We start from the raw sequence: 25,033 nt of genomic DNA on the forward strand, positions 1-25,033 counted from the left end.
ATCAACTTTCTCCTCAGTTACAGGCAGCAAATTATAAATATCATTTCTCTTATTTTACAACAACTCTTAAGGGTATATTTAAATTTTTTCTTTTGGATAGACTTAAAATTATGTCCATAGACAATTTATTAGTTCACTCTGGAGACTTAGCTCATGCTAAGACTCGCTGTAGAGTTGGGAGACCTAGATGATGATGATGATGATGATGATGCCAATGGGTGTTTTTATTTGCAGAACTTCCATTGTACCAGTCGCTGTATTATATGGTATGTATTCTGTAGACACCACATCAGTTAAAAATCATGACTTAGGTCAAGAATTAAGTCTAAGCAGAGAGGCTCCACAGCTTACACAGTCAAATGATTTCAGCCCATGCCGACAGCGGCGCTCAGGCTATGACAGACTCACTGAACGGTATTTCCCTTCTTCTCTCCAAGGAGAAATTATCTGAAGTAACAGAAGCTCTATAGGAAGCTACTCCTTTAAAGACTGCTGTGAAAGCCCACATCTGTAGAATGTACCAACTCTAAAGGCAAACCCAGCTTGACAAACTCAGGAAGTAGTTAGTCATTTATTATGGAACCTAGGTGAAGCATTATGAATAGAAAACATTAAAAGCATATTGCAATTTTCAAAGACTTTTTTTTCAAACACTGGGCATCGGAGGTAAATCCAAACTGAACACCTGGCTCACTACTTGCTTCTCACATCGGTGAGCAGGAGAGCAAGTGCCCACTCTCTGGTCGGGCCTCTTGCATGTTGTGTGGGAAGCCATATTCTTTCAGGTGTGTGTCCGACTTCCTTATCTATCCATAGTCATTGATGAGCAAGTAACTCAGGTAAGAAGGAAGTACTGCCTCTCAGCAGGAAGCCAGGTTGGTGCTCTAAATCTAGTTCACTGAGCCTCAACTCCACCCCAGTAAGTGGGACCACCCGGGGAGCTGATTTACTTAGTCTGAGAGGTGCAGGCATAGCTGTTCTTTGTCTGTTTGTTTTTCTGTATTTATTTATAAATAAATCTTTCCACGTGGGCAGAATGGCAGCCAGAGCCAATAACTGTTCCAAGTGATGCTTGGGACATTATGGGATGTACTCGGTCCATCCATGAGAGAAGCCAAAGTACAGGAAAAAGAACAGTAACAAAGTGAAGAATCCCGTAGCTGAGAAGCCCGAGGTGACTTTGATCCCAAGCTGGAGATTGTGATGTCTTGTAGGGCTTCACCAAATGGTTACAGACTGCGGTGATTTGAATGAGAATGGCCATAATAGGCTCATCCGGTTGAATGCTTGGTCCACTATTAGCAAAACTGTTTGGGAGGATTAGGTGGAGGAGGTGTGGCCTTGTTGGGGGCAGTGTATCCCTGAGAGTGTTCAAAAGCCCATGCCAGGCCCAGTGTCTCTCTCTGCCTGCTGCCTGCTCATCAGATTGTAGCTCCCAGTTACAACCATCCATGCCTGCCTTCTGCCACCATGCTCCCTGTCAGGAAAATGAACAACTAAATCTGTAAGCAAGTCCCCAGTTAAATGCTTTCTTCTATAAATCGTCTTGGTCACGGTGTCTCTTCACAGCCATAGGTAATCACCAAGAGAAGCCTCTTCCTTCGGCATTCTCTCTTTGTTTCTCTGACCTTCATCTTACTAGTTGCAAAAGTCCCAGTGGAAGTAATGACTACAGTAAAAATAGCTTAGCAGAAAAAAAAAAAAAGACGGGATAAAAAGAGCATCAGCACTCTTGTTTCTGGGACAAGAACACAAGGGTCACCCGTGGGCTCATTTCTCCTGCCCTGTCCTCTGCTCCATGGCTTCAGTGCCGATTCATGGCATCTTCCGGGCAAAGCTCCAAGGTGGACAGACCCGACTACCTGGCTCTTCATCATCCATAACAAAGATGCTGGACATGCGCTGGAAAAAGTCACAAGTGGTAGAGAAGGAGCCATTGCCAGTCCTCCCTCTCTAGAAGTTGTTTGTCCCTTAACCCTTCGGCCTCACCACACCTCTCCTTCCGGCTTCCCGGATAACAGACCCCTCGCTGTACAGAGAAGAAGAATAAAGCTGTCAAACTACAAATGCTTTCTGTTTCCTACTTCAGGATCTGCCAAGGTCCTCGAGGGGATGGGATTGCTGCTCTGCCTGATTTCCCATGAGCTTCCCGCTGCCTACAACTCTGCTGGCCAACAATGGCCCACCTCCTCGCCCACGGGTGTGCATCCCGCTGCACATTGGCTTCTCCAGTGGTTGGCCTCCCTCTCTAATCCACGTCTCTACTGATGAAAATGGTGATGACAAGCGCCATCGCAGAGAAAACCGCTTGCCCTCAGATGGCTTTCTTAGAACCTGCTTCATGCATACAAATGAACACACAGCAAGGCAGTGCGGTCTTCTGCTCCCATTAGGGACATTTTTCTCTCCCACGCTCGTATTTCCTCCTTTCTTGGGATCCTATGGTTTGATTTTCTTCAGAGAAGCCACTCCATCAGTTATTGCTATCCATCAGTGCACAACTGTTGCTATCATCTGGGTTCCTGGAATGCTTCAATGATTTCTCATTGATTTCATGATGAATTATTATTTTTTACTGGTGTATGCGTCTGAACGTGTGTGCACGTGCACGAGTGTGTGCAGTTACCAGGACATGTGTGGAAGTCAGAGGACATTGTTTTTTGGGAGTTAGTCTCTTTCCACTATGTGCATCTCAGGGATCAAACTCAGGTTGTGAGACATGCTCAGCAAACGCTTTCATTCACATGAGCCACATGAATAAATCTTATAAATAATAAATAAATAACCTCCCATGATAAATTTTATAGTCATTTCCACACTTCCTACTTCTTCATATTTGAGTTATACTTGACCACATTCTATTTATCTTTGACCTTCTCTTTAAAGAAGGCAGCCAGACTAGTATATGTTCCATTCAGTTTCTTGAATTTGGCAGCTTACTATTTTTTAATGGTATTTTATGCTTAAAAAAAATCCCAAGTATAGACCGGCCCAGCCCTACTCAGTCTGGGTGGGTGGAAGACACCTTGAGGCACCGGGCGGGTGGGTACGTCACAGTGAGCAGCTCTTTGGACCTGGACTCAGGGTGACGCCGAGGCCCAGGCTGCTGCTGAGAACCATGTCTAGATCTGTGGTCCTGCTGCAGCTGGGGTCTGTGGTAATGTTCACGGCCCATGTTGCCACCAAACGACACAGGTTACCTGGGATCTGGACTACCACCTAACACCATGTTGGTGTCTAAGAACCATGCTGCCACCAGGGTCGTACAGATTGGGATCCCCTGCGCTGCCCCCTGAGGCCATGCTGGCATCTGGGCCTGAGATGGTGCCAAGGGTCATGTCTGGGTCCATGACCCTACCATAGCCAGGCTCTGTGTTTATGTCTGTGGTTCCCGTTACCAACAACAGTCATGTGATGTGGGTGCAGATGCCTGGGGAATGAGCCACCATCTAAGGCCATGCTGTTGTCTGGGGGTCAAGCTGCCACAGGGGCCATACTGATCTGAGTGGCCTGAGCTGCCTCCCAGGACCATGGTGACGTCCAGGCCTGAACTGCTGCCAAGGGCATTTTCTGGATCAGTGATCCTGTTGAAGCTGGGGTCTGTGCTGATGTCTGTGACCCACATTACCACCAGGGGCTACGCAAGCCATGAGTGTTGAAATTTGAGGGTTGCGCTCACCTCTCTGGGAGATCTGGCCCTGCCCCACACAGGAGTGCTTGCCCTGCCGACCCGAGTCCTGGGAGAGCTGGCTCTACCCCTCATCACAGCTGCAGGAGATCTGACCCCGATGAGATGGGTGCAGGAGAGCGGGCTCCGACCCTCACCTGTGTGTGGGGAGGAGCAGTACTGGCAGAGGCCTGACTGACCAACTCAGTTACTACCCAGGCACACATACAGGGCTCTGAGCTGGCATTCCCCAGCATGTACCCCTTCTATGACCTGCTGGTGTGTGGACCATCAGTACACAGCATTTCAAATAAGCAGCCTGTGGGGGCGCTGTAGCCCGAGAACCAGGATCCTTTAGGACAGACAGATTGTGCTAGGATCTGCTCCTGTGACCAGTCACGTGCACAATGGAAGGACCAGCAGTGCCTTGGACTCCCCCTCTTACAGGGTGCATTCGGCTTAGTCGGCCTCTAGCCTCAGAGAACTCACGAGACAAGACCCAGGCAGCTCTTGTAGTTTCTTCTGAGTGAAGCCACGGCTGGAAAAAGCTTGTTAGAGTTCAGAGTGCCGGGTAAGCCTTTCATCCCCCTGGCTCCCTCTCTCCAGCCGCAAGTCGTCTCCGTGGTTTGCCTGTCAGCTCTGATATAGCTTCTGCTCATTACCTCATCAGCCATTTTCTATAATTACATGTTGGGCAGCTCCTTCTCTTCTCATTTTAATTAGTTGTCAGCTATGAAATGAAGCGGTACTTTCTGCCTTGCTCTCTCAAATGCCTTCCTTTGCATGTTTTCATTCTCCAGGTGGCAGGCTGAGGCTTTTGTTTGTAAATGAGCCACTAATCTCACGGATCCTTCAACATTATTGGGAATGTGTAGGAAAGAATATAGTAAAAGCCTGGCATGATAAAAATGGCCCAGGAGGAAAGGCGCTTGCTGTTAAACGCGATGACCTGAGTTGGTTCCTGGGTCTCAGATGTTGCAAGGAGAGGTTTGCCCCTGCAAGCTGCCCTCTGACCTCCACGCGTGCATCGGAGCAGGCACCTTCTCTCAAGAATGCAACTTCAAAAATTAAAACAATAACATGTTAGAAAGTCACAGCTGGGGTGTGGAGAGATGGCTCAAGCAGGGAAGAGAACCCGCTGCTCTTCCAGAGGACCTCACACCTGTCTGTGCCTCTATTTGTAAGGGACCTGACACCTTCTTTTGATTTCCACAGGCACTGCACACACACGGTGCACAGAAACGTATGCAGGAAAAACACCCATCGCATAAAATAGAAATAACATAAATCTTAAGAGGGGTAGCCAAAGCCGAAGAAATTGTCCACTAGGTAAACTGAGGCAGCAGGAGGTGAATGAGGACTGACTCCCTAAACCCTGAGCATGCTTCACGTCTAAGAGAAAGTGAGAATTTAGATATTTGACCAATAGCTATTAGCAGCCTAATAAAGACTCAGGGAGGCTGAACACGATCGGGAGGGTCTAACTCGTCATGAAGGTCACATGTACGTGAAAGCCAACCAAAGTCTCCTCTCTTTAGAAAAGAGCCCTTGACATTTCTTCTGAGAATGCAATTTCAGTTATTTGTAATAATTCTTTTTTTTAAAAAAGATTATTAAAGATTTGTTTTATGCTTAATTATGTGTCGATGTGTATGTTTAATTACTGGGCGTGGGTATGTTTGTGTGTGTGTGCAGGTACCCATGGAGGCAGTGGCATCAAACCGGCCTGGAGCTACAGATCGTTCCAAGCAGGGGTGAGCTGCCATGTAGGTTCTGGGACCCAGGGATTCACTCTTTACCACTGACCATCTCTCCACATCTGCTTTTGGGGTACTAGGAATGGACGCATGCTAGGTAAACGCTGTACCACAAAACCATATCCCTAGCTAGGCAGTTCATGGTTGTCTGAAGTCCTGGAGGAACTAGTTCACTGAAGGATGCCACAGCCAATGAGATATGAGGCTCGGAGCTGTGGCAGCCGTTTTGCCTCTCAGAGATCAGCCTGATAATGGCAAAACCTTGCAGAACTCAGTCTGATTTCTCACAAACACCATGAGTCTACTGCCTACACGGACCTGAAGAAATTAGTATCTCATCTAGAAATTTTTGTGGGTTTTTTTGGAAACTGTTTTTCATGGCTTGGATCCAAGATTTTTGCTCAATTGTCTTGGAAAGTTTTTTTTTTTTTTTATTAATTCATCTTCAGTCTATCTAGGAAGACTTGGGACTTTATTTGTATCTTGAGCTGTGACCTCAATGGCATGTGAACACTGACCCACAGAGAGACCACTAAGGTATTTATGCTGTCCTTCCAGAGGATAGCTGTCTGAGGTGTCATTCTCTTCAATGAACACCCTAGAAACATACCCCCTCACTGTGCTGGAAGGTGGCACCCCAAAAGATTCCCCCAGTGGTTTTCCTTCACTGTTAAAGGAACTCAAGTGTACTACTGATCAAGATGATTAAACCTGAATTTGAGTGTTTGTACTGTAGAAGGTTTTGAAGAATAATATCTCTATAAACTTAGAGCAAACACTGGGATTCGAACTGTATATATACAACACATGCTGTGGCCAAGAGTAGAGGTGTTATGGAGAAACACATTGTATCATCTAGGTAGTGGACCAACAATTAAAAGGCAGGACATCATTCAAGGCATCTACATAAAACCAAAACCATCTTTGCTTGGTAGCATTCCAACTTTGAAATCTCACAGTGAAAGTGGACCTGATCTTGGGTAGAAACAGATTCTGGCTCTGGTTACATCCAGGGAGCACTGATAATTGTTGCCACCTCAATGCTGGGCAGGGATGCCAAGACTCATTTTATGTTCTAACAGTGTCTAGTTGGAAGCCAGCTACTGTCAGAAGTCATGCTGAATCTGCCTATGTGAACACGACCTCTCTTAGAGCTGAAAGAGCCTCACCTGTACTGCAACAGTGTCCTGGTTCCTTTTCTGTTACTGTCAGGAAACACAGTGACAAAGACCGTTAAGGGAGGAAGGGTTTACTTCAGCTCACAGCTCAAGAGTATAACCCATCACAGCTGGGAAATCAAGGCAGCTGGGACCCGGAGCAGCTAGTCAGTCATATGGAATCCGTAATCAGGAAGAAGTCAGTCATACTCCTCTCTCTCTGTTCCATTCAGTCCAGGATTCCTAGCCAGGGAATGGTCCCACTCGCAGCTAAGATAGATCATCCAGCATCAATGAACCCGATCAAGATGCTCACTTGAGGACATTCTCAGAGGCTAATGAAGAGGATAATCCCTCACAGGTGTGTGCAGAGATTTGCCTCCTAGAGGATTCTAAACCCTCTCAACTCCACAGTTAACACTAACCATCACAAACTACTGTCTTCCCACCGAGGAGGCTGAGGTCCGGGATGCAGTGGGTGATGGCAGTGGCTGTGTGTGCCTGCAGGTTACATGTATCTGAGGTTGCCCGGGAGGGAGAGGGATGACTAGTCTCTGCTGTCAGGTTGGTTGGATCAAGAGACACCCAGGGTCTTAGTAAAGCACAGCTCTGAGTGTAGAGGAGCCAGAGTCTCCAGAGAGGACTAGATCCCAAGGGGCGTGACCTAAAGCACGTTGATCCATTGATGAGCTAAAAAGTCATGGGAGATGGCCGCTCTCAAAGGTGGAGCCTGGAAGGGGGAATCAGGTCCTTGGAAACATGCGTCTGGGGCTGTATCTTGTCCTACCCCTTCCTGTTGTGATCCCCTCTGTTTCCTGTTCGTCATGAGGTGAACAGCCTCTTCCTTCCTGCTGCTTTTGCTGTTCTGACCTACCATGAGCTCAGAAATACTGGCCATGCTCTGAACTTTTGAGACCATAAGAAAAATAAGTGTTTCTTTCTTTAAATTGTTAGATGATTTTCCCCCATAGCAGTGAGAGACACAAAACCAGGGTTGAGACGGACAGCTTTACCACAGGCTTTGGGCAGGGATGGGCTCTTCCTGAGTCTGTTTCCCTCTTTTGTAAAGGAGCTGGTGATTGCAAAGACGGAGTCTCTCATAACAGTGTTGTTTTTTTTTTTATTTTATTGATTTTTATTGGGCTTTACATTTTTCTCTGCTCCCCCCCGCCTCTCCCTTCCCCTTCAACCCTCTCCCAAGGTCAATGGTATCGCTTTTTAGGAAAGCCATGTTTATAATTTTTTTTACTCTTCCTGCCAATTGCCCAATCATGGGTTCTGATTTTTTTTTTTCTATTAGCGTTCTTCTAATTGCTGGATGGAATGTTCGGCTACTATTTTTCTCCCTCCATTGTGTCTTTGGTCCTAATGGACTCTTTTGAGCAAAGGCAAGTGCTCTGCGGCGATGTTTGTCAGCAATTCTTAGGAAGCAATTTATCCATTAGCTATTCGCTTAAAATCCCATTTGGGTAGGGCCCGGGAGAAAGCTCAGTGGGTAAAACGGTTGCTGTGTAAACACCAGGATCAGAGTTCAGCCTCCGGAATCTGTTTTAAAAGGCTGGGGGTGGGGCATGGTGCTTCTAATCCCAGCACTGGGGAAGGGAGACGGTAGATCTTGGGGGCTCCCTGACCAACCAGTGCAGACTGCTTGTCAAGCTCCAAGTCCATGAGAAACACAGGCGGCTGGCTCCTGAGGAATGACAACAGAGGCTGATTGCTGGCCTCCACACACAAGGCACACACACAGGTACCTGTGCACACAAGTACACATACAAGTCCTATATTGTAGAAAAAGAAATGCCTACTAATTTTTCCATGTATGTGTTGTGGTTTTGTTAGAAAGCCTAGAACGCCCCTGTGCATTTAATATTCATGCACCACTTGGATGCCGTGGGTATTTTGGTCTCCTGACACTTCATTCCGTTTGCATTATACAGAAAAATTGTTAGAAATCTTTGAGGAAAGAAATTGTACTTTTAAATGGTCTCTCAGGCGTCTGGAGGCACTTTATAAATGCTTATGACTGTCACTATAATAATAGGTGAGGTGGCTAGTTTACCGTGGCCTTAGCAACAGAAATGGGACTCACGAAGGGGATCATAAAAAGAATCCTAACCATGTTAAATGTTTAATGTCATGTGCTCCTGGTGTCAAAATATTTAAGCACAGTGAGAGCATCGCAAAGGCAGAGGGAGACGAGCCAGCAGTACGCTCTGCACGCACGCAAGGCTTTAGAGAGAAGCCCAGAATGCCTAGCTGTAAGATTCACTGCTTGTACTCTAGAAGGTTGCTGTAGTTCGGCAGGGTAGGGGCCCAGACAGGAAAAGCTGAAAAGCAGGGTGTCAGCTCACTAACTTACCCTACTAGCCTCCTAAGGCTCTGGCTGCCACTGAGGTTATTTTAGACTGTATTTGCTCATTTTCCCCTCCGTTTTTTGATACTACTAGGTCTTGATGACGTGGGTGGTGTATTTACACACTGGCCCTGCTGATGCTCTCTCTGGGTGAGAGTTGCCTCTCCTTCCTCTATTTTTCCTCGGCAGGCCTGTGTTTCTTAGCTGCATCTTCAGGTCATTCTCAAGTCATCCTTCCATTCTGCTCCTCTTCTCTATGCTCTTCACCTGCTAGAAGAAAGCTCGGCAGGCAAGAAGCTTCTAGCCATTCCTCAAACAGAGGTCAGAACTGTCAACTTTAACTATGACCTTTAGAGCATCCTGACAAAAGATATCTGCGGTCTTTTGATTGCCTGGAAGTGTCAATGCCTACTTTCCAATGTTTCTGTTGAACATGGGCCATGATGACTGAGCTGACATCTAAGCCGTGAGCAGTAACCCAACTTCACTGATCTGACAGCGGTGGAGGGAGGGTGTTTGTGGAGCCTGATGAGATACCTAAGGCGGGCGCAGTATTCCTCTTACGAATATTTAATCTTTTCTTCTTCCCAGAGACAGCAGAAACACATCTTGAGAGGGCATCATGCCATCACCTGTTTTGAATGAAGCCAGTCAGCAGCTTGTGAACTGCCTTGTTTTATACTGTTTTTTATACAGTGTCTTGTCACGGGTATTCAGGCTCAAAAGTCTTGACACTCAAATTGATATTTACTGCTCTTAGATTATACCCATTTCAAAGTTCACTAAACTAAATGGTTCATATAATTTGAGTTCAAACAACCAACCAAACAAACACAGAAAAACAAAACCAAACAGACAAACCAAAATGCATTGCCGTCTGTTCTCTAGAGACATTTTTGATATTTTGGGGGCTCTTTAATTTGCTACCATCTTTTCTTTGAATTTTCCTTGTTTTTTCTTTTTAAAGTGGTATGGGAGAATTGTCTGTATTCTGTCAATCATGTTTTAAATAAACACTGATTGGCCAGGCAGGAAGTATAAGCAGATCAACCAGACAGGAAATAGAGGTGGGGTGATGAGAACAGGAGACTTCTAGGAAGGAGGAAGCCCATTCCTCACACTCCTTCCCAGACCACGGAAGAAGCAGTATGTGAGCTGCCCTGCTGAAAAAGGTACCGAGCCATGTGGCTAACATAGATAAGAATAATGGGTTAATATAAAGCTACAAGAGCTAATATGAAGCCTGAGCTAATGGGCCAATCAGTTTATAACCTTATGGAAACCTCTGTGTGATTTTCTTTGGGATTAAATGGCTGGGGGACCGGGCAGGAGAGAAACCCCAACAAGCAGCCCCTCATGGTACATTAAAGTTTAAAGATTATACTTATTTATTTGTGTTTGTGTGCATAGTGTATGCAAATGCATGTATATATGTGTGTGTGTGTGTGTGTGTGTGTATACACATGTATAGATCAATGGCATACATGTGGAAGTCAGAACAACTTGAGGGATGTTTCTGTACTGTGGTGTTTTGGAAGTATTAACTTTTTTTTTTTTTTAACCAGGGCTCACGGTTAAGAGGCTACCTTGAATTTTTTTTCAAGACTGTAGCTTTGGAGCCTGTCCTGGAACTAGCTCTTGTAGACCAGGCTGGTCTCGACCTCACAGAGATCCACCTGCCTCTGCCTCCCAAGTGCTGGAATTAAAGCTGTGCACCACCACCGCACGGCCTGCTGCCTTGACTCTTACCAGCAACTTTGAACTTTTGAACAATGGTGGAATTGTTACGATCTGGAGGGACTCTTGCAGATGGACTAACTTTGCATTCTAAGATGGTCATGGAGGAGGACACTCAAGAGGAGGTGGAAAGTTACAGTTAAAATAGATGTTTGGGGCATCAAATTGACAAGGTGTAGATATGTGACGATTAATTTTCATTGTCGGCTTGACTAGATTCGGAGTCACCTGAGATGCCATCTGATGTGCCTGTGCGAACGTTTCTAGAGCTCTGAATGTGTATGACGCCGTTCCACGTTAGTGTCTCAGTGAATACAAATGAAAAGGAGAAACCGAGCTGAACACCAGTGTGGTAGTGAAAGGAGTGCAGAAGTTCCTCCATCTTGTAGTCTTGCTGAGGTCATTTCAAGTTTCCCCAGAATCTGATCTCCATCTCCTTTAGAAACCCCAGGTCAGGATGTCCTAGCTCACTTATCTCAGTTGCTGTTAAAACTGCTTGTGCAGAACCTCCTCCGGCTAACTGCCATATTAGCTGCCTGTGTGTACAGAAGTCTCCTCGGGTCTGGCTAACCACTTCGCTTTTGTTGGAATGGTTTGCTTCCAACTGCTTACTGTGTGACACGCACCCACCCCCTGTAGCTGCCAAATGAAGCACCTGGACAAGACCTCTGTTCCTAAAATCCCAGTGTCATGGGCACTTTGGACCACATCTAGCTCCCTGAACACCTGTGCAGGGTCCTAGTTGGCTGGAATAAAGACTTTTGATTGGTCTTGCTCTGTGGACACAGTGATCCTTTTTAGTGAGTTCCCTGTAACCCCAGCATACTTCTTTCTTTCCTTCCTGACTTTAGACACAGCATGACATACATACATACTGCATATTTATATCCATACTATAGTTTGACAATGGTACAATGGCACAGAATAAACATTCCCATTCCAAAAGCACTCCACCCCCATTTTGTTCAGTCTGAGATCTACTGCCAGGGAATGGTTCCATCCACAGTTCAGATGGGTCTTTCCATAGCAACCAGCATAATCAAGATGGCAACAGACAGGAAAGCCTAGAGGACCATCTCCCTTGTTTTTCTAGATTCTGTCAGCTGACAACACTTGAGTGGGCATTATCTCAGCTTGCTCCCAATAATTTGGAGTAGCTTTTTAAAAACCACACAAAATACATACCAATTTCGGGAAATAAGTGGAGAAATTAGTCAAAGGGGAAGTAAGAATAGAGAGGCATTCAGGTAAACCGAAGGCAGGCTAAGGTAAGCCCATGTATGCATATTTACATCTTGTACACCAGGTGAGCAGGAGAGGTGCATGGTCCTCTTCCCCTGAGGCTGCTTTCTGCTTGAGGGAGAAGATGAACAAACATGATAGGTCCTTGGGCCTAGACAGGGAGAGGGGAATGCTGGGAAGGAAAGGTTCAGAGGGGAAATGGTGCAAAGCTGGCCAGTCTCCCTCCTCTAAGATCAAACCCTGATTGACCTACATCACAGTCACTCTCTGGTAACCCCTCAGACTCCCACCTTCCCACCCATCCCCCAAATAACACCCTGAGTACTTACCAAGACCCAAGCAAGACACTCTGAGTCCTGATTTCCCAAGATTCCTAGAACAAAAGCAAAGTAACACAGTTAACACTTCCCTGTGTGAAGCAGCTTGCAACTTAGCCCTGAATATTATCTTCGTTGACAAGCGCTGAGACAGAGGAGAATCTCCTCGTGACCTTGGGAAGTTCCTCTCTTTCTCTGCTATTTTCATGGCATTCCTATTTCATTTTGTCATTGAGAAACTCAAAAATCTCTCAGGCTTAGCCTAAGAACAAATTATCTGCCACAGAATGAAGCTTTGCAATTTTCAATTGTCTTTATTAATTTGATACTACATTTCCTGTCTCTCTCTTTCCTTTTAGAAAGTGCTTTCTTCCAGAGCAAGGGCATTTACCTTTTTCACAAACCAACTCTCGATCATTCATCACAGACAATGCCCCACAAGACTCACTTAATAAATGTTGACTTATTGACTTCATGGCTTCTAAGATAGACTATTACTTCCAAATAAAGAACACACATAAATCCATTGTTACTATAATTTATTGTATACAAGTTTGCAGAAAATTAACACAGGAAGTTCAGATAACCCTGTAAAGAAGAAGTCGTCTTTTATTTCTCAACTTTTATTTTGTTTGTTTTCGTTCCTAAAAATTCATCAAGTAAAAGGAACGTAGCTTTCTAAGTCTATATAGCGATGGAAGCGGGTATTGTAGTGCTCATTTACCTTTAAGTCTTTATGGAAATCCAGAGTTAACCCACTTCTCAGAGAGGACACCAAATTCCCACCTGGCAAACGTCTCATAGAACTGGTGTGCAGATCACACCAAGGAGGCAAAGCTGAAATAATTGCAACTTTGGGGAAAATTTCTCCCCTATTCTGACCACATGCTGTACAGTCCCCTTCCAGCTTCTGCTCCAGAGCGAAACCTTGATGCCTTTAGTAGCTTGTTCTCCTCGCTCTGTTAGCCGCTTTGGTTTCTTTAGAGTTAGTAATCACTACTTTCATTTTTTTTTTCACCCTGGGTTTTCCTCTTGCTTTTTATAGCCTATAAAATGCCACCTAAGTGATCCATGTGATTGCATAGCGAGTCAAGTATGCATCAGAACGCAGAGCTGAAAGTCCTGGGGTTTTCACCCGTCGCTCCACTAGCTGAGGGACCCTAGGAAAAAGCTTCCTGGGGTTTGATTTCTTCATTAGTAGGATGGGCTGTTGGTATCTGTGGTATTCACTCAGTGTCATTTCTATCTGCATGGAATCTGATTAACTGTGATAACGGTATACAGTTGGCCAAAACGGGGGGGTTTAGTGGCTGCCTGGCTGCTGGCTCTAACAGATATGATGTTGGATTTTCTCACACTTTTTGGCTATTTGCAACTGGAAGGACAAGTTCATGTGAAACATGTTTTGAACTACTAGATAGGAGAGAAGTAACTGGACATCTTCCATGAAAAAAATTTCTTAAGGCATTGTTCTTAAATTTTTTTTTGGTGTGTGTGTGTGTGTGTGTGTGTGTGTGTGTGTGTGTGTGTAAGGGGCAACCATTAGGTGTGCAATTGGAAGCTCTTCCTCTGTAATACGTCTGCTTATTTCCAACGATGAGAACTTAGAGAGGAGACTTTTTAACAGGAAGAATGAAAGACCACAGCATTCAAGATGAAAAAATGAAATGCAGGTGTGCACTGGAGTCTCCCAGGTAAGACATCCAGCACAGATGGGGAAGGAAATGCTTTGGGACACAGGGGGAACAAGGCACAGCTCTTCTACTTTGCAAAAACCCAGGTCCAAGGAGGGACAAGGTAGAGCATAACATGTCATCACAGTTCAGGAGTCTTTGGGAGCACGGGCTGGGCACTCTGTGCTTGGCACAAGGAAACAGATCTAGACAAGGCTTGCCGGGGACCTTTACCAGCATTTGGTGAATTTGAGAATGATACAGAGGGGGAATAACAGTGCCAAACAAACAAGATAGCAACAGTAACAACCACTCAACAAGGCAAAGCAAAGCAAGGCAGCTTTAAGACTAAGCCTGTATAGATAAGAGCTCTCCAACAAGTTCAAAAATGGCAAGTTTGTGTGACTGAACATTTTCTTTGCAACCCACGCAAGGCAGAGAACTGCCTGCCCTGTTTTCCCTTTGACGGTGACGTAAGACAATTAATGATCAGTCAGGATGGAAGACTGAAATAGAGAACTGTCTGCAAAAACAAATGGCCAAGTAGCAAGAAGTAACCATAGCCCATTCCCTTTCCATTGATTTACACATAGAAGGCAGTCTTTCTGGAATAAACGTTTTAGAAAAATGTGGAATGTAAGGAAAGTTTGATTACAGACAAATGCTGATCCAGTGGTCACAGCCCCATCGGAGCCTTAGTGGCTTTGCTTCTTTCAACTCTTTAATCTCTGGTATGCTCTCTAAATATTTTCTTTCTCTACAGAAAATGGTTACGAAACTCAAGTGGCCATTTTTAAGTGGCAGCCATTTTCCATACAATAGAGGTTTCCGAGTCTTTCGATGCATTGCCCTTACTTTGTCTGTTTTCAAGATGAGCACCCCATAAATAAATCACTCTGGACACATGATGATGCTGTTCACTTTGCAGGCGGAGAAGGTGGAAGGAAACGCCACTCATGCAGGGCATGAAATCCCAGTACTATTGCAGTTATACCAAGAGGCAGGACAATATTGTTCCTGACTTTGTCCAAATTCATGGGAGTCAGAAATGTGGCAGTGACCAGCTCCTCTGACCCATCTAAACCCTGCTAGATGACAGAAGCCCAAACACTTGACAGATGGGACCCACTGAGTCCCAAATGTACCTTCAGTTCTTTGTACGCGTGACCACAACACCCAGCAACCAAGTATATCACTTATGCTGAACTGAAATACATCTCCTGGATCTATTCTGTCACCCAGGTAGGGTTTTACAAGCCCATCATGATCTTTGGTGGTGCTGAGTGGCCAGATGTCTTTATCAGATTTCATTTTATTTCTTAATTCCTCAGAATTCACGAGCGAGGCGAAGAGAATGTCTTAAAGCCCATCGGACTTCCAACTACCTCCGATTCCTGCCCCATTTGATCCAAAATAGTCTCGCTGCGCAGGCTTCCCTGTTCTATCTGTGTCAGATACGCCAGAAGGAAGTCTCACCACGTTCATTTTTAGTATCTGTTCTCGTTCGACTCAAAAATAAAAGCTCCCCTCTCCCAGGTGAACCCGAAACGCTCTGCTGCTAATATTAGACATGAATGACATCAGTACAGGGACATGGGGCACTTCATTCTGTCAGTCAGATTTCTGGAAACCCTGAAGCTTCAAGCCTCAGTGAAGTCATCTGGAGGAAGGCTCTGGCTTGTGGAGGCCTGGAAGGTTTGATTCTGTTTTCTTTTGGGAGGTCCAGTATTGTTTTATGGTGCCCCAGGCTCTTTTTGCTCTGAAGGCTATAACAGAATAGTGTGAACCGAAAGGCAGCAGCATCTTGGCATAGTAGCGCATGCCTTTCTGTGGCTCCCAGTTCCTTTGCAAATCGGAGATGCTAAAAGCAGCAGATTAGCAGGCCGAACTTGTTGTTCTAAATTGCCTCCTTGTGGAAGAGTGTATCTTAGATATTATTCACAGTTTTAAACGCTAGCACACGAGGAGTAGCTAGCTAAAATATGCACCTTGCGTTTGCCCGAGAACGAAGCATATTATGCCTGACAGAATTCCCAATTTAAAGGCTGTCACAGCAGGGACGGACCGAAAGCATATGTAAGAGGCTCCAGTTGCTGTGTAGGTGGCGGACACAGTCGGATCTGACCTGGTTTTCCTGTGGCCAGAACGCTATACTGTTCATGATGTCATTTGCTCTCTCTACCTCAACATCTCTCTGACTCTCTGCACTCCACTCTGCAATGCGCCGTCTTACCTGGCAATTACAAGGGAAGTCTATTTTCTTAAAATGTACATTTAATTTGTCAAGGCAGATGACAATGAGGGTCATAGGGTACATTTTTTATACTGTGAATGTGACTAAAATTGATGGATATAGGAGCCTTGAACTAGGCTTGCAGGAGGGGCTGAGTAGCAGGTAGCTGCTGACTCATGGTACTTACACTATAGGAGGGGAGATAAGCAGTCAACTGAGTTGACTATTTGATTATATTATACTAAATTACCTTTGGCCTAAGGATGTTTCCATAATTCGAGCCCTTGCATGATGAGCCTGCCGCTAAATGATATATAAACTCATAGAAGGCACAACTTAAGTATATATTTTGGTAACTAATGTCTGAGTCTTCGACAATCACAAACTGTCAGCTGATTAGACTATGCTCAGATAAAGAAAACGCAGGCATATTAGCAGTCTGCTACGCAACTGTCCCTGTCCCTCACTCTGTCTTGGTGATGCTTGCCCACGCTACGGGAGCAGAATTTCCCAACCTGTCCTGTCTCCAGCTTTGAGGACTGCCTGATTCATGAACTGTTCTTTGCTCACCTAAGCTCTGTAAACTTTCTCTAAAGTGCTTAACAATTATAAGAGTAAATAAAAAAGATAGTGTGGTCTGAATTTAAGATTGCTGGGTAAAGTTCATAAGGCCTCAACCCTACAAAAAGAAGCACGGGCAACTAAGAAATGCTGGGAGTGGGAGAAACAGCCAGCCAGCGGAGGGCACACTGTTATCCAATACCGGATGGTCAGCCCTGAAAACATACATATAAAGTAACATTATACAGACTGAGTAGGTAGTGTGTGTGTGTGTGTGTGTGTGTGTGTGTGTGTGTGTGTGTGTGTATACATGTATGAATGTAATAACAATTAATGAAAAAAGAGGCCACGGATTTGAAAGAGAACAGGGGTGCGGGAGGAAGAAGGGAAAGGGAGAAATGATGTAATTATTAGAAAAAAGATGGTGATATGGTGGAAGATTGCCCGGCTGGGGCAGCCAGGAAGAACATTTTTAGGGGAGTGACATTCAAATCTAGAGCCAGAGAGCTTAATGGATAAAGCAGGGACTAGCATTCTAGGCAGAGTGAAGAGCGTGGACCAGGGCTCAGACTGGAAGAGGCACTGAGGAAGCAGACTCCCAGGGCAGTCGAAGAAAAGAGTGACCCCAAGGGAAGAGTGACTCCCGGTGAGTGGCGGGGGGGCGGGGGAGGTAGAAACAGGATCTGGCAGAGCCTTGTAGATTAGGGTGTAGGCTAAGGGTTTACTCTGCACGGGCCACTCCTGAAAAACATAAGCTGGGAAACACAGGTCCAAGGGAGGCAAGAGAGGAGCTAGGAGTGATGACCTCACTCAGATTCACGGAGATAGGACAGGGAGCCTGCAGGTGTTGGCAGACACAGACACGGGGGACAAACTGATTAAGTGCGGTGGTGGAAAAGGACTAATGGACCCTTCTTGGCTTCTGACTTGGACAGCTGGGTAAAGATGCGAGATTTTATTGCACTAGGGTGCTTTTCACTTTGCTAGGCTTTGTTGGAGAAACAGGATAGCTTGAATCTACCTTAGGACCTATGGGGATTGGAACACCCATAAAACACCCAGTAACTTGGCGGGAGCCCAGAGTTGGCAGAAGGCTTTTCTGGGATTAGGGATACCAGACACCATGAGCAGATACAACACTAAGAGAAGTCATGTTCGTGGAGAGAAAGGGATGGATGGACAATTTCAGGGGCGCCAATTCTGTATTGCAGTGGGGGAGGAAGATATATTAGCAAAGGAAATGAGGAGAGGCAAAGGTTCTGGGGGCTCTGATGGGGGTTTATGCAGGAGGCCATCAGGCGACTGCCTCAATGGGGGTAGGTTGGCAGCCATGCTGCAGGCTGCTAAGAGATCAAGAGGGAGTGAGAAGAAATGCCCTTTGGTTGGAAACAGCATGGCAGCTGCTGCCCCTAGTCTCCTGGAGAGCCCTCTCCTATTCTGGGCTCTAGCAAGCAATGTGGATATCTCCTGGGTGGCTCAGTCCCTTTGTGCCTTAATGGTGAACACTGCACTGAATCTGGCTACCTCCGCTCCTTACATGATTCACGTTCTCAACCCACTGAGCCTCCTAACTGTATCCAGTCCTGGAAGGACACGCGCCCAATCATCTGAGGGCAAACACCATGAAGAAATTCCATGTGAATTTAAGTTATTTGCTTGGAATCATTAGGTATTGAGAACAAGGTTAAAAAACGGGATAAGGGAGGTAAGGGAAGCAGTTTTGAGAAATATTTGGGGGCTGAAAAATTGAGCATGATTGCTTCCATGGCCACCAGGAAGGGAGAATGGAGATGGGACATGCAGTTGTGTAGATGTCGACATGCAAGTTCCAACGCTCTGTGTAGTAGGGCTTGAGAAAAGTGGACCCAGGTTTACCCACCACTTGCATAAAGGCTACATGGTATTGTCCACACCAGAAGCACATCAATCATTAGGGAAGCTGGAAATCTGTGACTTAGTCTTTTATCTATCTATCTATCTATCTATCTATCTATCTATCTATCTATCTATCTATTTATTTATTTTGGTTTTTCGAGACAGGGTTTCTCTGTAGCTTTGGAGCCTGTCCTGGAACTAGCTCTTGTAGACCAGGCTGGCCTCGAACTCACAGAGATCCGCCTGCCTCTGCCTCCCGAGTGCTGGGATTAAAGGCGTGCGCCACCACCGCCCAGCTGTGACTTAGTCTTAAATGAGACTCTACAACTTCCATCTTGAAGGCACGCAACTTCGGGAGTCAATGGACTTGAATGGAAATGAATATATACTTATTTGTTTTGCCAAGTTTTAACTAACAGCGTTTCCTTCAATTGTGAATATAGCTGAGAAATCAGGGAAGGGCACATATGACCTGTGACTTTGCTACCCATGGGAGCATGGGTATCTCCATGTCATAGGGTTGTGGCTTCAGAGGTCTCCAAGAACCAACTCATCATTTGTACTCAGACCTTCTTAGAAATTGTGACATTCAGCCTGCCCTATAACTTGCCAGATAATACTCCAATAAACAAGTGCATGTCTTGCTATTATTAAACAGCAATAATTAGTTTAATTAATAATTAAATGTATTAAATTTCAGTTTAAAATACTTCTGAATTTAATAGGAGTTCTATAAATTTGATATTGGGTGTTTAAAAGTTCCTTTTCTGAGGAGATCTGTAGGTTTCACCAGGAATGTGGAGGCATTCCTGTGTTAAGAGTTTCACATACTGGAAGATGTTATTGAATTATTCCTGGTGTGTCCATGCATCTTCTGTAGAGCGTATGAATTTACAAGTGTCTTTGTATGTGTGTGCTCATATGTGTACTGGTACATGTGTGTGCACAGGAGTGCACACATGTATGTGCATGTCCATGGGAGGGCAGAGAATACCTCTCACATGGCATTTCTCTGTGAAATTTCATGTGGCTCCTTCATGCAACTTTGTCCTAGTTATAGTTTTTTGCTTTGGTTTTATTATTTGGAAATAATATTTCCTTCCCTGAATCTTCTAGCAAGTTGTTTCCTCTGACCTGGGCAACCCTGGTGTTCTTAAATACCCTCTGCTAGGTCAGTTGGAGAGGCTTGGCTTTCAAATACTTCTACCTTGCTATGAAGGAGAGCTTTCTATTACATCAACTGGGAGGGATGTAAAGTAGGAACAATCAACCTATTAGCAAATTGCAAAAAAACTCTTTCTAAAAACTCTTTCTAGTGACATCTCTTACCCCCATCCTGACTTCCTGACACTTCCTGGTGGGATTCTACCTCTCTCAGTTCTAGATCCCCTCTTGTTCTTTCTGTGTTTCTCTCTGACTGGGATGCTGATCATCTCATTTTTGTCTGAAGTAATTAGTGATCATGTCCTTTCTTTTGCAGGCCTGACTAGCTGGACTTTTCTATAGTGCTTGCCGTCATGGGAGCAGAAGCAAATATTTCACTGAATGACCAGTGGGTGGGTGGAGAAGTCGTTCTTACTTCTGTGATGGAAACTACCAGAGTTAATTATTTTGGTCTTGATACTTTGGCGTTTAGATGATTAAAACTATTAAATAATATATTGCAACGAAAAGAAATAAAATGCCCCAAACTTAAAAAGGAATAAATAAAACTACCTCTTATGTAAACAGCATAATTGTCTTTTTGGAAAAAATCTCGCTGGGTGGTGGTGGAGCACTTCTTTAATCCCAGCACTTGGGAGGCAGGGACAGATAGATCTCTGGGAGTTCAAGGCCACCCTGGTCTACAGAGTGAGTTCCAGAATGCTCCAAAGTTACAGAGAAACCCTGTCTTGATAAACAAACAAACAAACAAACAAACAAAAAACCCAAACAAATAGACAAAAAATCCCAAATAATCTCCTAAATTCTTTTAGAACCAGCACATGAATTTAGCAAAGTTGACAGGTATAACATTAGCATACAAAAGTCATTTGTGGATTGACTGGCTGGCTCAGTGGGTGAAGGCACTTGCTGCAGAGCCTGAAGACCTAAGTTTGACCCCAGGGATCTGCAGTAGAAGGGGAGAAATAATGCCTGCAAACTGTTCTCTCATCCCAACACAAGCAGTGGCACGTGCAGCCACATAAATCAGTGTCATACAAGTTAGAAATCAATTATGTATTTAATAACAAGTAACTGGAACTTGAAATTGAAAAGAACATTGCTACTTACAATAGCCTACCCAGTACAAGATGTAAATCTATTGAAATATAATTAAGACTTGTAAGCAAAATATTGTAAAACTTGGAAGAGAGAAGTAAAAGATGATCTAAATAAATGGAGATGCATGCCACAGTTATGATTAGCAGGATTCAATAGCATCAGGATGTCAGGTCCCCTCGTTTTGATCTATGAAGTAAGCCTAATCCCAATTTAAGTCCTAACAAAGTATCTTATAAATATTAATAGGGCGGTTCTAAAATTGACTTGGCAAGGTGAAAAAAACTAGAACAGCCAAGATAATTTAAAAATGAAGAACAAATCTGGGAGATTCTCATTACCTGATTTTAGGGTGTAATAGAGAGCTTAATAATCAAGGCATGTGGCATTGTCAGAAGGAATGAGGAGTATAGAACAGAACAGATAGGGCAAGAGAGGCACATATGTGCAACACTTAACTGACTTTTATCAAAGGTACAAAGGCAATTCAATGAAAAAATAACTTTGCAGTAAATGGTGCTGGAGCAGATGGAACAATTGTCTTTATGCTAAAAAAAGTGATACAGACCACATATTCTGTATAAAAATTAACTTAAAAATGGGTTATAGTCCTAAATTCAAAACATAAAACTATAAAACTTCGAGAAGAAATGTCAGAGGGGAAATCTTGTGGCTTTGGATTTAACTGAGTTTGTGGGGATGGGACTGTCTTAGGATTTCCATTGCTGTGAAGAGACACCATGACCATGGCAACTCTTGGAAAGGAAAACAGTTAGTAGGGGTGGCTTACAGTTTCGGAGGTTTAGTCCATTATCATCACGGAAGGACATGGCTGCATGCAAGCAGCTGTGGTGCTGGAAAAGGAGCTGAGAGTTCTACACCCTTATCTGTAGGAAGTAACAGGAAGTAAACTGTGTACCAGACTGTGTGTAGCTTGAGCAAAGGAGAACTCAGAGCCCACCCCTATAGTGACAAACTCGCTCCAACAAGGCCACACCTCCTAATAGCGCCCCTCCCTTTGGGGTCCATTTTCTTTCAAACTACCACAGGGACCCAAAAGATAATCTCTCCAAATTTAGAGAGATTAAATTTAAGAAAAATCTACAATTTTTTGTTTTGTTTAAAATATCATTAAAAGTTTGAAAAGGCAAGCTACATTCTGAAAAAAGTATATATATATATATATATATATATATATATATATATGCTAAAGGTCAATATAAAATGGCTTAAGTGTTGAAGGGATAGGGGCCTGAAAAAGTTATTTGGTGACAATTAAACTTCTAGGAAGAAAATCAGCTAAGTGTTACTATATTCTGGGAAAAATCAATTTAAAACCATAATGAGATGCATTAATGTACTTGTTAAAATCTATAAGATAAAAATTAAAATAGCAGACACAAATGCATAATATCAAGAGGTGGCAAAGCTGCAGAGCCAATGAACTCTCATCCCTCGCTGGGAAGAGTACAAAATGGTATATCCCACGTGAAAGACAGCTTGATGGCTTCTTAGAAAGTTAAGCATATTCATGCTAAGTGATTCAGCAGTTCTATTCCTAGGTATTTACTTGAGTAAATTAAAAACGTCTGTTCACACACAGAGAAATGTACTCAAATATTTATAGCAGTTTTACTCATAATCACCCCAAATTGGAAACCACCCAGACGTCCATCACTAATGAATGGATAAACGCATTAGGCTCTCACATGATAAAATGCCACTTGGCAGTCAAGGGAGGGGAACGAGCGATTACACGAATAACATGGCTGCATCTGAAATGCAGCTTGCTTAGTGAAAGAAGCCAGCCAGACACAAGGGCTACACATTGGTTCTGTTTATACAACATTCTGGCAACGATGAAAGTAGACGGAGAGAAAAGACAAGAGTAGTCAGTGTTTGAAGGTGAGGAGAAAGGCTGAGTGTAAAAAAGGAATCTGGGGACTTACACAACTGCTGTGTATGAGATGTGGGTGATCAAAACCCATACAATTGTAAAACACAAAAAGTGTACGGTGTGCTCATCCATAAATGAAACATACCCTTTCTCCAAGACTTAGGGACACCTCAGAATATGAGTGCATGCAAGCATGTATACGTTTGTGCATGTGCGTGCATGAATGCGTGCGTGCGTGCGTGTGTGTGTGTGTGTGTGTGTGTGTGTGTGTCTTCTAAACAGTATCTTCTGGACATGGTATGGCTTTGTGCTCATGAGCTCATGGCAGCTGGGTTTTCTACACAGGACCTGCACAAGGGCAAGCCAGCCAATAGTTCAGCATGGGTGGTCGAAGAAAACAGGAGCTCCTTCCCACTCACAGCTGAGGCCCTATTGACGGTTGATCTCTTGGGGAGGGAAAGTCAGATTCCTTTAGGGATGTGGCACTGGAAGGTTGATGGTGGCCCTGTGGATGGCCCAAATCTGTGTGTATTTGTGCAGCACTAGTGGATTTAAGGAAAGAAAGAGAAAAAGAAAGAAAGAAAGAAGGAAGGAAGGAAGGAAAGAAAGAGGGAGGGAGGGAGGGAGGGAAGGAGAGAGGGAGGGAGGGAGGGAGGGAAGGAGGGAGGGAGAGAGGGAGGGAGAAAAGAGGGCATGAAGTTTGGAGGGAATATAAGCAGATCTAGGAGAAACTGGAGGAGAGTGGGGGTGGGTATAAATAATATACATCGTATCCACATATAAATTCTCAAAGAATAAATAAAAATACTATATATTAAAACCCCACAGAACTATAATCTCATTCTATGAAGATTTTAAAAGTCTGTCGGGACCCAAGGGTACCAGAGCTGAAATACAGCGTGTTGGAAGTTACCTTAACTGTATTATAATGAATACTAAACCTCACAGGATGAGGCGGGACCAGAGATCTGACCTGGCTTTTGAAAACGGAGTTTTAGCTGCATCCTGAAGACTAGGACAAGAAGATACAGGTGCCAGCATCACAGTGGATAAGTTTCTTCCCCACAGGCCTGTGAGTTAGTGACTCTGAAACTAGGATTGGTTGGGACATGCAATGAGAAAAACTTTGGGTACCAGGTTGGGAAATTAAAGCAGAGGGAAACTGAGGCTCTCTTGAAGCGAATACCCGTTCACTGCAAGTCACATCCTCTGTACCCACGCTCGAGGTGCTGGGACAGTCTTAGCTTTCAAGCTCCTGAGCTGTGCTATGAACCAGCTCTTAGAAAGATGGATGTGCATCCTCTCCACAAAAATAAGAAAACGTGACCTGACCACTAGTGGAAATTGGGTTCAGATGTCCCATACTGGTACTGTGAACCTTTGCAATGGCTGGTGATTGGCCAGGCTGGACTGCTGGACTTGGGTACCCCCATCTTTCATTTGCAATGGCTGGTGATTGGCCAGGCTGGACTGCTGGACTTGGGTACCCCCATCTTTCATTTGCAATGGCTGGTGATTGGCCAGGCTGGACTGCTGGACTTGGGTACCCCCATCTTTCATTTGCAATGGCTGGTGATTGGCCAGGCTGGACTGCTGGACTTGGGTACCCCCATCTTTCATCTTCATCTTGCTCTTTTCATTCTCTTGGGGTCTGTTTGTTACGTCTTAAACCAACTTGTCATCGCTCTTCCTGTGTGACCAGAAGCAAAGTGGTGTCGGACCCACCCGAGGGCAGGAAATGGTGGGGACTAGTAAGGACAGCTGTTCTGGATGGTTCTATGGGCAGAGGTATCTGTGCCAATCCTGACTTTAGCTGATTAAAGGGAAAGCTCTGCTATAGGTGCCCAGAATGGAGGAAAAGAGAGGAGAGCTGCTTAAACCTCAGCCTCCGGAAGAATGTGTTCTTTACAAACCCGCAGATTAAACCGTATTTAATTGAAATATTTGAAGTCCCCTTGCAAGTGGAAACAAAGCTACCTCTCAACGGGGCAGAGGCACAAATACATTTTAAACACTGGCTTCAGGCATTTTTAAATTAATCGCTGTACAGCAACCTTAAAATCCTGTGAAATATTTTTGTCTTCTGGTTGATGAATAATCCACCCGAGAAAATTAAAGCAATAGATTTCAATTGGCTAAAGTCAGTGTCTGTGATTTTTCAGGCTGAGAACTTAATTGATCCTGAATAAGATTTAGATGACAGGACTTCGTAGCTGAATCCCAGCATTGATGGCCAGCTCACAGCAGATTTGAGAATTCCTTGGTGTGGCTTCAAAGCCATCCATATTCCCCTCTGGTGCCA

General features: G+C 44.5%; 1 protein-coding gene across 2 annotated transcripts in view; it reads right to left on the reverse strand.

Annotated features, from left to right (window-relative positions):
- Kcnab1 (potassium voltage-gated channel subfamily A regulatory beta subunit 1) overlaps positions 1-25,033 on the reverse strand; it is a 215,800-nt gene that overhangs the window by 81,743 nt on the left and 109,024 nt on the right. For both annotated transcript variants that reach the window (XM_038347205.1, XM_038347204.1), the window contains exon 2: positions 12,243-12,286. In XM_038347205.1, the coding sequence (XP_038203133.1) occupies positions 12,243-12,286 (44 nt within the window). The remainder of the gene's footprint in view (positions 1-12,242; positions 12,287-25,033) is intronic.

The sequence above is a fragment of the Arvicola amphibius genome, chromosome 11, assembly GCF_903992535.2.
Source record: "Arvicola amphibius chromosome 11, mArvAmp1.2, whole genome shotgun sequence".
Classification (NCBI taxonomy): Eukaryota; Metazoa; Chordata; class Mammalia; order Rodentia; family Cricetidae; genus Arvicola; species Arvicola amphibius.